This window comes from Sarcophilus harrisii, chromosome 4 (assembly GCF_902635505.1).
Source record: "Sarcophilus harrisii chromosome 4, mSarHar1.11, whole genome shotgun sequence".
In the NCBI taxonomy this organism is placed as follows: Eukaryota; Metazoa; Chordata; class Mammalia; order Dasyuromorphia; family Dasyuridae; genus Sarcophilus; species Sarcophilus harrisii.
In genome coordinates, this window is record NC_045429.1 from 329054448 (window position 1) to 329068553 (window position 14106).

Here is a 14106-nt window from a genome sequence, read left to right on the forward strand (position 1 = left end):
GCTTCACTTAGATGGGCCCAGGACCACTCTCAGCTGGAACCTGAGTGGTCTCATTTAGCTGGAGATCTGGACCTGACATTTCTGTTGAGGAGCTGCAACCTCTATTGAGCTGAAGATGAGTCCAGGACCACTCCTACTTAGCTCCAATTTAAGTGCTCTTATTCAGTTGAAAATCTAGGCTTAGGTGCGGTGCCAACATTGATGTAATTTCCTTCCATCTACAGCTTCTGGTTTCCCTTGAAAGAGCAGTCTGGGGCTCATTTCTTTGCAGAGACCTGAAGTAGGAATCATGCCATGCCAAGGGACCTCTCTCCCTTTGGCACAGCTACCTATCAGGACCCTTGCCCACTGTGGAGAGACATTTTCTTCTCAATGATAAACCTTTTGTTATCTCTCTGCCAGGATTTCTCTGCTAGGACCTTTCTCTCTCTGCCAGGACTTTGCCACTCCGAAGTCAGTCTTCCTAGGAAAAGCTGGCTTCTCAGTGCCTATACAACTTCCTTTTTGCCATCCAAACTTTTTGGGTTTGTGAATTTTCACGTTGGACCTGTGTTGATCAAAGAGGGGTTCCCACAACTCTTTCCACTGACACTAACTGCATCATTTGGTACCCTAACCTCATCAAAGAAAGCTAGAGGGCACTTTGGGGCTCTGGCCCAGAAGGGGAAGAGGAGAAAATGGGCAGTGACTCCCATCAATTCATCCACTCTCTTTGAGGGGTTTCTGAATCCTAATCTCTCCAAAGAGACCCGGGTCCCAGGCTAAAGCATCTCTTGTACTGGTCCAGAATGGGATAGCAGCCTAGCCTGCTACTGGAAGCCACATGCTTTGACTGGGACCCAGGGGAACTGTAAGAGGCCAAGAAGCAGCAAAGGCATTTGTTTCTCAACTGCCTGTACCCACAAGGTTTCAGGGGGCAGGGAATACTCCAAGCGACTAACCCAAAGTAATGCCTTGTGATTTAAGAATCAAGCCCTGAGATTTCCACCTCTCACTTCTCACTGGCATACCAGTCCTGGTTCTGTCTTGACAAATGTTCAATTTTTAGGATCCTCCAGGCATTCTGGAAGGAGGGATTCTTGCTATCACAACATGCATACTTGTTTGTCATGTTATCTGCTCACCTTTAATAAAATCTGTTGAGCATCTTTCCCTTTAATTGTGGCTTTTTTTTCAGTAAGGGGTGAAAGAGAGATTTTCCATGGTGTCCTATTTGAGTAGTCCCATGAACTTAAAAAGGCTGAGAACCACTGCTCTCTAAGACCTCTTCCTCTAAGGGAGAAAGGTAGTACAGCCATAAAAAGGACCCAGATATGGATCACTTTCCCCAACTTAAGGTCACTGAATACTCCCCTCAATCCGAAGGAGCATGTAGTCCTTCAGGGCAGGGGGCAATGGAAGTTGGGATACAGCGAGTCGACATCGATTCCTGAGGTAGTTCCGGAGGGCATGTCTCGCCAGGTGCTGGAGCCGACGTGGCTGGTTTGCCATTTGGAAGGCTGAGTTGTAGAAAGCTTCATGCTCCTAAGCCAGGAGAGAAAGTTCATTCACAAAGCATTCTTGTCTCACAGTTCTAGTTGGGGACAGTCTAGGTTAGAGGAAGAGATGGGCACTGCTCACTCCCATTCCCAGAGGCTCCCGACGAAATGTATCTGAACAACAGATACAAAAGAGAACACTGGTACAGGAGAGGGACAGACAGGAGGTTTGTTTAGGCGTAGGACGAGTGTCTAGGATACTTCTTATAGGCAATTCTTCACACTTTTTATTTTTTTCTGACCAGGTTCTCCTTTTCCAATACACCTCCACATTTCCTTCCTATAAGTAAGCCTTAATGTGGTTAATACCACTTGCTAGCTCTTCTCCCTGCCTTTACTCAATGATGGTCAGCACTGTCCAGAGACCTATGTCTCCTCTCTTAGGAGTTGGGGTGGATGGGCTGTCTTTGGAGGTGAGGTCTCCATCTCTTCTCACAGGACAGACATACTGTTATGACATACCTGCCACAGCTCTGGGGATACAGCCTCAATCCAGTTTTCACTAGGTGGGACACAAGGGTAGGCATTGAGCAGTACTTCCAGGGCTTGTGGAGATGAAGCACACAGCTTCAACATCTGTGGGAGGAGGGCAAGGGAAAGGACAGAACATTAGAAGGGAGTAGTGCCCATCTTCCCCTTACCCCAGACCCAGGTGAGTAAGGTCACATCTCCTGAAGCCTATTCCTACCTTATTTTAAGGACTAGGTGGGGAGGATGTAGGTTATGATTAGGTCTTTCCCCTTCCCTTTTCCATGCTTGTTTACTTTTCCACTAAAGCATATTCCCCAACTTTCTAGCTTCTAGCTACTTTCCCTATTCCTTATCCACTGGACAATTCAATATCTAACCCTTTATTTCCACCCTAAATTAGGCTTGTAATACGTAACTAGGAGTTAGGAAAAGCCTAAAAGCTAAGAAGCCATCATCAGGGCCAAGGCAGAAGAATGTCTAGAACACTACTCTTTTCTTTTGTCCTCCCCTTGACTAGTTTTCTTCTAGACAGTATCTGCCCCTAAAGGTCAAAATCTAGCCACACCCTTACACTCTACCCCTATCACCTGGACTCCCAGTCCAGGCCTTTGACCCCTTGTCCCCTTAACTTCCTTGTCCCTTTGTTTTCAATCACCTCTGGCCGGATAGGCTGAGCTCCATAGTCCAGCAGGGCAGAGATGAGGACCTCAGGCTTCCAGTCAGGGACATCCTCAGCTGCTTGTAGAACACAGTCCATGGGTGTGTGTCCAGCCCCATTGGGAGCATCAGCCTTTGCCCCATGATGCAGCAATAGTTCTGCCAGCCGCCCGCAACCATTGACGCAGGCATTGTGCAGTGGTGTGTGACGCTTCCGGCCGGCTGCCTGGGGATCTGCCCCCGCCTCCAGGAGCCGCTGGACCACCCCCTCGTGCTGTCGTCCTGGCCCTTCGGCCCCAGCACAGGCCGAGTTGAGGGCAGTCTCACCTTGGCCTGTACGTAAGGCCACATCAGCCCCATGCTGCAGGTACAAGGCTACATGTTCTTCCAAGCCCCGACCAGCAGCCACATGCAGTGGTGTGACCTTACTTTCTCTTGAGGCCAAGTTCACAGATGCTCCCATTTCTAGCAGTAATTGAGCACATCTGAGGATATGATGGTGAAAACCAGGATCATCTCCCTACCCGAGGTGCTAAGTCCCTTGGACTCATCTAACTAGTCTTAGAATTACAAAGTATGGTAGACATAGAAGCTCATCAGCATCCTTTCATGCAGGGATTCCCTTAGCCTCCAAGTCTGCTTTAGACATCCCTATTTCAGAAAGTTTCCCTAATTCTCCTTAGCCAGCATTCCCGCCCCATCCTATAATTATCTATGGGTATCTCTTGCCTTTTATTCTGCAAGGCACTGGGATATGTATACAAAGATAAAGACATGGTCCCTGCCCACATGGAGTCTTTTAATCTAGTAGGGAATTGAAATTAAAAAAACAAACAAACCCATAAGACTATGAATAACTATCCAACTATTTTATGCCAAGTGACATCTCGGCCCCCAAAGGAACCTACCGTAAAGACTCAGGGGTAGTACAGAGGTGAAGGGGGGCCATGCCTTCTTCTGATAGCACATTAGCATTGGCTCCAAAGTCAAGCAGCAACCTTACACAGTCTGGCTGGGCTTGGGCACAGGCCTTATGCAAGGCTGTCTGCCCCCCGATTCGAGCATCCGGATCAGCACCCTGGAGGATCAGGTGGCGGACACAGTTGGTGTAGCCTCGGGCTGCCAGAATTTGTAATGGGGTCGTCTGCTTAGTCCTTGGGGTCAGCACCCAGAGGCCTGGGGGAGGAGGAGGCAAGAGATATATTTTATTAAATAGGGTGATGAGCAAAAAAGACAAAACTGGGAGGGGCAGAAAAGAGTATGAGAACAGGACTATAAAGTGTACAGGGCAGAACATCTACCAAGATGGCTAGGAAAATCCTCTAGATACTGGAGGAAACACGGGATATTAGTCAAGATGTTACAGGTTTTGTTGTTCCTCTACCAAAAAAAAAAGTGTAGACAAATAAGCTGAACAGATATTTCTTAAGAACTTTAATACTTTTCTCCCAATGGAGAATATAATCCATCTTAGTGTCAATGCTACCAGTGGGTATGGGACGGCATCTAAAATTCTCACTCAGTGTCATTCTTTTCATTTTCTTCTTTCCACCCACTTAAGTACCTTCTTAAAGTCCCTTACCCAGTTCAGCTGACCATGCCAGCTGGTCACTGACAGTTTCCACAATCACGTTGGCTGTTGCTTCATCCTGGAATAGGGCCTGGATCCTTTGTAGATCACCCACAAACAGGGCATTATGGACAGCTGGATCACGGCAATAGCAGGGAGTCCGGGTAAGTTGGGTCCGGGTGCTCGGGGGGCACCTTCGGTTATAGCGCTGCCAGGCAGCTGCCCGGCGCCGATCTTCCCATTCTAGCCATTCTTGCTGCAGGCGAAGTGAGCGCAAAGTAGAAGAAGTGAAAGGGAAAGTCTCCCTTGCCATGCTGTAGTGAGCCCAGTTTATGAGAGTGGGTGGCCAGGCAATACTGCGCTCACACTACGTTATCATCTCTGCTCTGAGATGCACCCCTCCTCCCCCTCCCCCCCCCCCTTGCCAAAGCTGTTTGTTCAGGAGCAGCTGTGGCTATAAATAGGCTTCCCTAGCAATCTGATCAACAGGTTTTATGCAGTGTCATGGTCCCAGTAGAAATAAACTTGGGCCTGAGCCCCCTCCAGAGGCCATGCTGTCTTATTAACATGTTTACTTCCATGCTACTTCCACGTACAGAAGGTCCCAGCTGAGGCTACCCTCTGGATCCCAGTGGCAAGGTCCACACTGAGAAAACCAAATTTGGGTGGAGGAAAAAGAAACCAAGTGGTCTGATCTTTCTAGTCAGAAGAGGCTCCATCAATTATTTGATGACAACATGAGAACAAAAAGGAGATGGAATCAGTCACCAAGGTTAGCAAAGGAGACATGCCTCCAGCCTCCTCACAGGACAAGAGTATAAAACATGGGAAATTTCCTTCATTACAGGGACTTAAAAGGGGAGGGCCAGCAGTTAGCCACTGCCCACCCTCATCTCCTTCCCTTCCATTCTCCTTCTAGCCTAGGCAATAAGCCAGGGGACAAATAATAGTCTGAAAAGGTCCAAAGAACAGTCCATTCTTTTCCCTCAGTCAAACTCCTAGCCCCCACAAATTGGCGAGTTTGATTTCCTCCTTTGGGAGCTCCCATGTGCCTGGAAAGTTATAGGAAGGTAGAAAACTGTTTAAAGTAGAGCAGACCCCAAAGAGATACTAAAGAAGGGAAAGGGACCTGTATGTGCCAAAATATTTGTGGCAGCCCTGTTAGTAGTGGCTAGAAACTGGAAAATGAATGGATGCCCATCAATTGGACAATGGCTGAATAAATTGTGGTATATGAATGTTATGGAATATTATTGTTCTGTAAGAAATGACCAGCAGGATGAATACAGAGGGGCTTGGAGAGACTTACATGAACTGATGCTAAGTGAAATGAGCAGAACCAGGAGATCATTATATACTTCAACAATGATACTGTATGAGGATGTATTCCGATGGAAGTGGATTTCTTCAAGAAAGAGAAGATCTAACTCAGTTTCAATTGATCAAGGATGGACAGAAGCAGCTACACCCAAAGAAAGAACACTGGGAAATGAATGTAAACTGTTTGCATTTATATTTTTCTTCCTGGGTTATTTCTACCTTCTGGATCCAATTCTCCCTGTGCAACAAGAGAACTGTTTGGTTCTGCATACATATATTGTATCTAGAATATACTGTAACCTATTTAACATGTATAGGACTGCTTACCATCTAGGGGAGAGAGTGGAGGGAGAGAGGGGAAAAATCGGAACAGAAGTGAGTACAAGGGATAATGTTGTAAAAAATTACCCTGGCATGGGTTCTGCCAATAAAAAGTTATTATAATAAAAAAATAAATAAAGTAGAGCAGACACTGGTTGACCACTTATTGGGGGAAGAGTTCATAGTGGGTTCTCGCTTAATTTGAACTTTCTATCTTTCCAACACCAAGATTCAAGAAAGTGATATAGCAAATTCATCTCTCCCCATGGGGATGGCAACTTTACTTAAGACACCTCTAGAGGGGGGAATGATGCCAAGAAACAGCATCTGTGTCAGTAGAGGGACTAGCAATCCAGCTTCTGTCAGTTCTCCTAAGGTGAGGGAGGCATCATTCACAGTTATCCCAAGATATAGCAGAAGCCTGATATAACCCAAGGGCACTTGAACTTGTTGGATGCCCAGTTATTTGAGTGCCTCCTCCCTTCTAACACACTATGCTGTGCTCTTTTACAGGGGATTAAAAGCTTCTATTTGTTTCAAAGCTATCCAGAACTCTCTGCCTTCAGGGCTTTCCTGGTTAAAGCTGTGTTTGATATTACAGCTGTCCATCCTTCCCACGCCTAACACCATGTCCCCTTCCCTGCTTAATAAGGGGATTTGAGCCCTACTTTGGTTTAAACACCTGAACACTAGAAGTTGTTTTGGCTCTATCTCTTACTATTTTCTTAAACCAGCCCAAGTGATCTCCCCTGCTTTGGTTTTACCTGTTCCACAAAAGTAGGGGGAAGATAGTTAAGGAAGTAGATAGGTAAGGAATCCTTTCCCCCTCTTCTTCCCGCTCCTCTGATATGCTTTGGGCAGGAATAAGATCATGACCAGAAAGTACTTGGAGAGCATCAGAGAATGTCACTTATGTAGACCCAGATATGATTAACCCTACTGGAACTCCTTATTGTATAATTAAGCTGCCAACTGCCTAATTGCAGCAGCTAGTAACCCACAGTGGAATTCCCATGTTTGGAGATCAGCAAAGTGGGGTGGGATCAAGGAGCCAAGGTAGGTAGTATATACTTCTTTCCTCTCTGGCTTTCCTGAACTTGACACCTTCCACTTCCTTGATTAGCATAGAGCACTAACATGAAGGATACCCTCAGCACAACACTCACTGAGTATCTTTGTCCAGCTCTCATGGAGTAGGAATTTTTAATATCTCCCATATTTCTATGAACATACAGGGGCTGCTTCATTCAACATTTATTGAGCATAGAATCTGTGCAAGGAGCCATGTGAGATACAAATGTCACAGTCACTATTTTCCACAAATTGACACTAGAATTGAAAGGCCTGAATACATAACATTAGTAACCACAGTGACAAGTAGAATGTGCTTAAGTGCCTGAGAAAAAGTGTTATGGATTTGAATCCTGAATCTGTTTATTACTATGACTCAGACAAGTTCCTTCAACTCCATCAGCTTCAGTTTCTTCCTTTTACAATAAGACTATTTATAAAGTCCTTTCCAGTTTTCAATTCTATAGCTATTTTTTCATCTTTGTCCTTTAGAGTTCAAAAGAGAAAGGCCTGTGAGCTGGAAGAGCCTGAGGGAGTTTCATGGAGACAAGACTAATCTGGGCCCTGAAAGCTTAGGTGGGAGTCTGACAGAGCTGGGATTGGGGCAGGAGTAAGGACATCCCAGACAGATTTGGTAGAGAAAAAAGTAGTTAGGTATATACGCATCTGATGCATATGTGGTAAAATATTCAGTAATAAAGATACAGCAGGGCCAGTCCATAGTGCCAACTATGGCACAAGGGTCAGTCCCTCAGGATGCCCTACTGTCTTTGCATTGACTGCTCTTCAGGCCTGAAATATCTATCTTCTTTAACTCTGACTCCTAAAATGTCCCACTTCCTTGAACACCATCAAGGACCAACTTTTATAAGAAGCCTTTCTTAATATCTCCAACTGCCAGTGTCCTCCCTCCCAAACAATCTTACATTTTCTTTTATTTATTAACTTTATATTTATTCTACATAGACATACACACACATATACATATGTACACTTTGTGGTATCCCATCTTAAGTATGTAAGATCCCTGTGATAAGAGTTGTTTCATTCTTTATGGCTTAGTGTCTTAAGACTTGGAACTTAAGAAATGCTGATTGACTGATTGACTGATTGCCTCCTCCATCCCCTACAGCCTCTCCATTTCTCTCTTTAGCCTCATAATGGATATACATTTTAGAAAATGGAAGGTTATATTTTAGAGAGAAACCCCAGCCTTGGACCAAGTGGTCCTTGAAAGCAAGTTGGCAATTTAAACCTAACCCCAGAAGGCCATAACCTTTTGGTTTCTCTCCTTTTCTGGCAATAAGCAAAGATATTAAGCCAATCTTCTTTTTCCCATTGGCATTTTAGGGTGGAACAAATATAAAAAGCTATGCCCCATCCTCTCCTTGATCAGTCCTTGTTTTGAGAATAAATCACTGAAATTATTACAGAAGGAAACTAAGCTAATTTTATGGTGTCACCCTTCTATGAATGACTCTGTCAAGTCAGAGTGCTCAGTCCTCCCTCAAAACATTATGGCATCCAGGATCAAGATGGATAGGATATACAAGGACATACAAAAGCCAAAAAGGCTAAAGTCATAAGAGAATTAGCAGAAGAGCATATAGCCCAAAGTCCAAGGAGAGTGAGTACCACACTTTATTTTAAAATATGGCACAATGCCCTAATTCTTTGATCCTAAACCTGGAAGCCTCTTGCAGAAGTTAAACTGTGTAACTTCAGTAAAAACCTTGTTTTAGGGATAAATAAATAATTCAGGCCTAAGTGAAGTAGTCTCTTAGGGGCAGGATGAGAATAGCTGAAGACAAAGTTCTGAGGGAAAAATGAACTGATAATTTAACTCCAGGTGAGGAGGTAATGGAGGCAAACAGCAGGTCTAAGCTCAGATTTGGGGAATTATGTCCCTGTTTACTCCTGGTCTTCAATTGTCCAAAGAGTGAAAATCAAAACTGTGAGAACCAGGAAACTTGTCTATGATCAAAACTGATGCTTTTCTGGGACCCTTACTATCTCCACAGACAGAATCTGTTAACAAAGATGCTCTGACTTAAAAGATGAGAAGGCTCTCACAAACAGGCAGGGAAGGGGCAGCTGATATGCTCACACGGTTATCTGCTACAGCCCTGCCTCCACCCACTGTCTCACAAGTGAAATGAGTCCATGCCTGACTTGCAGTAAACAAGGCAATGCTAGGTCCTTGTGGTCCTGCCTCACCAGCCACTGTCCTCAGAGAAGAAGTCCTCAGGCAACTCCCCTAGGAGTCCATCCAGATCATCTGCACAGCACAAAAAGCAAGGGTGAGAGGAGTTAGCTCAGTTCCAGATGTAAACAGATAGTAAGGGCTCAAGTCTTTGATTACTTGGCCTCATTCTCTGATAACCAGTGGGGAAATGTACATAATTGTCCTTTTAAGGTACTAGAAGGTGGCACCCCAAGACATGGCAGTTACTGAACTTTAGATGTACCCAGCTTCTTATGGAAGTACCTCTCTCCCCATACCCCCAGTCCTGGAACAATTCTATCCCTCTATGGAGGTTTCCTTTTTCTGTGGGCTTCAAGAAAATAATGTATGCTGAGTACTGCCAACTTTAAAGCACTCCCACCCCCACATACAGACCAAACACATTCTTACGGTCTTTTTACAAAGCTTTTATAAAGCACTCTTCTAATAACAGCAGGGGCAGATGATATTACCACCACCCCCATTTTACAACTGGGGAAAGTGAAGATATGAAAGGCTAAATAACATGTCCAAGGTCACAAAGAGTTCCCTTCACCAGAAAAAGATCATTGCCTTAAGCACACTAATAATTACTTACAATGACCCTCTCCTCCCTGCCCCCCCAATTATGGGGTGCTATCCTCTTCACAGTCAGGCTCAACCAAAAGGACAAAACCAGCAATAGTCAAGAACCTAGCTGGGTCATTCTTTACAAAAGAGCAGCAGTCTAAGTGGCTCTGCTTCCAGACAGAGGCTGACTTTCTTACCTGCTTCAGGAAGCTCTTCTCTCGAGGCTGGCTCCATGCTGCTTGTCCTAAGCTTCTCTCTGGGCTTCTCATCACAATGAAGAGCATGAAAGGAGCTCTCAGGACCAGGAGGCTGAGACAGAGAGTCTGACTGGAGAGGGCTAGAAAGCTGAAAATGTCCCAAAAAACTGAATAAAGTATCTTTCAGTCTTCATCAGGGTGGGGAAAGGGTAATCGGGGGGTACAGTTGCCCAAACCCCAAAGCTGTAAGCTCAAGCAAATACAATTAGGTTTTGATTATATTGCTAATAGAAACAAGCTATTGCAGGAATTACTACTCCAAACATCCAATAATCCAAAAAGCTATTTGCTTTTCTGGAATTATTACCAAAAAGTTATCAAACTGTGCATACCCTTTGACCCAGCAGTGCTACTACTGGGCTTATACCAAGGAGATACTAAAGAAGGGAAAGGGACCTGTATGTGCCAAAATGTTTGTGACAGCCCTTTTTGTAGTGGCTAGAAACTGGAAAATGAATGAATGCCCATCAATTGGAGAATGGTTGGGTAAATTGTGGTATATGAATGTTATGGAATATTATTGTTCTGTAAGAAATGACCAGTAGGATGAATACAGAGAGGCCTGGAGAGACTTACATGAACTGATGCTAAATGAAATGAGCAGAACCAAGAGATCATTATATACGTCAACAATGATACTATATAAAGATGTAATCTGATGGAAGTGGATTTCTTTGACAAAGAGACGTAATTCAGTTTCAATTGCTCAATGATGGATAGAAGCAGCTACAACCAAAGAAAAAACACTGGGAAATGAATGTAAATTGTTTGCATTTTTGTTTTTCTTCCCGGGTTATTTTTAACCTTCTGAATCCAATTCTCCCTGTGCAACAAGAAAACTGTTTGGTTCTGCACACATACATTGTATCTAGGATATACTACAACATATTCAACATATATAGGACTGCTTGCCATCTAGGGGAGGGGGTGGAGGGAGGGAGGAAAAAATCGGAACAGAAGTGAGTGCAAGGGATAATGTTGTAAAAAAAAAAAATTACCCTGGCACAGGTTCTGCCAATAAAAAAAGTTATTATAATAAAAAAAATAAAATAAAGTTTAGACACTTAAAAAAAAAAAAAAAAAGCTATTTGCTTCATGTTGAAATGTCTATGAATTTTGACTATCAAAAACTACCAACTCTGGGGTGGATATTAAAAGTTATCTGAATGTGACCACACACTGATGCACACTTCAAGAGAAACTGGTTTAGGATTAATAAGTAGCCATGGAAATTCCATCATCAGATAGGTTTACTTGCCTTTTTAGCGAATACATTTTTTAAGATAGTATGAAGGGACTAGGGAAAGAGGATCATGCTTAATGCCCCAGAGAATCCAAGGCACCATGCTCTCAGCTCAGCCCCAGTAGCACAATGTCTTGGATCTAAAGTGTCTCCATTTTCAACCTCAAAGTCCCCTGAGTCCCATACCTTTCCCCATTCTAAGACTGCAATGGCAAAAAAAGAGGAGTTATAACACATTAGACTAGCTGGCCTATTGCCTGGTTGTGAAAGTTCTGTGGCTCACAACAACTTTTTCCACACTGGGATCCTCAATTCTTGATTAAGTTTACAGTGATTTTCATTACTTCAAACTCTGAAATCTTCAATAAGATAGCCCCTCTGGGGAGCAGAGATACTAAGAAAACAGGTTAGGAGACAAAATGGAAGGAAGTAGAAAGAAAGAAAGGGAAAAAAGTAGTTTCCCTTTGTTTTCTCCCAACTTCCCAGCTTTGAAGGTCCTCTTACCTTGGAAAGGGGTTGAGAGCTCCTGGGGATTCTCCCATCTCCTGAATCTGGGCTGTAAATCTGGACCAGGTTGTTGGGTGTTACATTGAGGTAGTGATTGCGGAGTGAGGGGGAGAATACTCCGATCTGGGAAACATGGGAAGGAGAAGGTCACAGTCCAATAGGTACTCAAGGGTAAATCTCCTGAGTAGTACTAAGCTGGATGTAAGATCCTGACGGCCTGCACCAAAGTCAAACAGAAATCTCTATAATTTGACCCAAGACCCCTATCCCTGCCTCACCCTAGTTCTAAAGAGAAAGAACCAATGCTAAAGGAGCAGGAGCTAGCCCAGTAGAAATAGGCCATCATATGAAATAATAGATGGATGTAAAGCACTCTATTAACTCTTATGACATCCTATTTCAGTAAGTGGCCCAAAGCTGCAGGACAAGTGCTGAAAGTGTGGCCACAGAACTGTCATAGGCTTGCGTGGGTTCAAGAAAATGCAGCCAGCTAAGCCATGTGGTTATGTGGGAGTCATAGCCTTGGGACAGAATACCATACGTGAAGCACTTTTCAAGTTTTAAAGCACTACATCAATGAACTCTTGTGATTTGGGAAGATTTCCCCAAGCCAGCTTAGTTTAAAATAAATGGTCCTTATTGCTCTGCTTCCTTTACCTGCTTCAGCAGTAGGACAGATCCAGTCTTCAGTTCATTCTGTCTCTCCTCCAACAGCAGCCGGTGCACTGTACCTTGCATCTCTCCTGCAACAGACCAGAGGCAGACAAAATAAGTCACCCAGACTCAGACCTAGACCCAGACGTAGCTATAGCTATAGCCGTAGGCGTAGTCTGGTACCTCTTCCTCCACTTTTTGCTACCCTCCTAGGACAATGTGACAATGAATGGAATAGCACCACACAGAGTAATATATTGTTTTAGGTGTCAAATTTTAAGAGAGATGGAGAAACTAGAGTTTATCTAGATGTTGTTAACCAAAACAATCTTAACATAAATGATCATTTGACTTAATGGGATATTTATAGTAGGAATTCTTGTGGTAAAACAGGCATATATGACCCTTTCTCAGGGACCCATACTAACTCACTATGTGAATAGCTCTGGACTCATGTCCCCTATGATGAGCAAACTGGAACATGAGAAATGCAATCTCAGACTATTCAACAAAAACTCCTCTCTCCAACCTTATATCAAATTTCCCATGTGCTTCCCTAATTTGTTCTCCCACTCTACTTTATTAATTTGTTTAATCATCTAATTTACCTTTTCTTTTTTTCTTATATTATCACCTTCTTCTCCAGTTTACTTATTCATGGTCTTATTTTCTTATCTTTTTTGTTTCTCCTTGTCTTTAATCCTGCTTCCCTCACATCCCAGAAATAGAATTCAGAGTAGTAATTGAGCCTAGAGATTGTATGATTTCAAATTTTCTTTAATTTCCCCCCAATTTTCCCTCTCCCAATTCAATTTCCAATCTACTTCACTAATCCCAAACCCCTCCAAGCCAACTACACTTTTTCCTTCTCATTATTTGGGCAAAAGTCCTTGTCTCTTCTCCTACATTCTTATTTGGATGAGGGTCCAAACAGCAGAGAGGATGCCATGGATAAATGCTTCAGGGGCAGTCACTACAGGAGGGATGAAAGATGCTGAAGAACTAAATTCTCAAAACAGAAAGAGATACAATCCCATTGAAGAGAAAGGATGGAATTTGTCTGAAGAGGTTATATATCAATGTACAGGGAATTTACAAACCAACTTAAATATTTTTTTAAAAATGTACAGAATATAGAAGCAAGGCCAGGTAACAGGATGAATATAGAATCATAGCACAGTGCTTTAAGAATGCCTGGTGGACCTAAAACTATATTATAAAGCAGCAGTCATCAAAACCATATGTACTGGCTAAGAAATAGAGTAGTTGATCAGTGGAATAGGTTAGGTTCACAGGACAAAATAGTCAATGACTATAACAATCCTAGTATTTGAAAAACTCAAAGACCCCAGCTTTGGGGATAAGATCTCATTATTATTAAAAAAGGGAAGCAATAGGGGCAGCTAGGTGGCGCAGTGGATACAGCACCAGCCCTAAAGTCGGGAGGACCCGAGTTCATATTTGCCCTCAGACTCTTAACACTTCCTAGCTGTGTGTGACCCTGGGCAAGTCACTTAACCCCAATTGCCTCAGCCAAAAAAAAAAAAAAAAAAAAAAGGGGGGGGGGAAGCGACAAACTGAGAAAACATTTTTACAGTCAGAGGTTCTGATAAAGGCCTCATTTCTTTCTTTCTTTCTTTTTTTATTATAATAACTTTTTATTGACAGAACCCATGCCAGGGTAATTTTTTACAATGTTATCC

General features: G+C 43.4%; 2 protein-coding genes across 4 annotated transcripts in view; both read right to left on the bottom strand.

Moving 5' to 3' along the window:
* Positions 1-1100: 1100 nt before the first annotated feature.
* On the bottom strand, positions 1101-4649 carry ASB16 (ankyrin repeat and SOCS box containing 16). The gene is made up of 5 exons (XM_003768378.4): positions 4249-4649; positions 3575-3842; positions 2665-3151; positions 2001-2114; positions 1101-1524 (listed from the first exon to the last, which is right to left on the bottom strand). Exons 1-5 carry the CDS (start codon positions 4547-4549, stop codon positions 1339-1341), a joined length of 1356 nt encoding a protein of 451 aa, XP_003768426.1. The 5' UTR covers positions 4550-4649; the 3' UTR covers positions 1101-1338.
* Positions 4650-5977: 1328 nt separating this feature from the next.
* HROB (homologous recombination factor with OB-fold) overlaps positions 5978-14106 on the bottom strand; it is a 28828-nt gene continuing 20699 nt past the window's right edge. For 2 of the 3 annotated variants that reach the window (XM_031966034.1, XM_023502444.2), the window contains 4 exons: positions 12407-12492; positions 11747-11872; positions 9940-10087; positions 5979-9226 (listed from right to left, as the gene is read on the bottom strand). In XM_031966034.1, coding sequence (XP_031821894.1) covers positions 9162-9226; positions 9940-10087; positions 11747-11872; positions 12407-12492 — 425 coding nt within the window. In that variant the 3' untranslated portion in view covers positions 5979-9161. Of the gene's footprint in view, positions 9227-9939; positions 10088-11746; positions 11873-12406; positions 12493-14106 lie in introns of all 3 variants that reach the window. The other variant, XM_031966032.1, reaches the window with a different exon arrangement.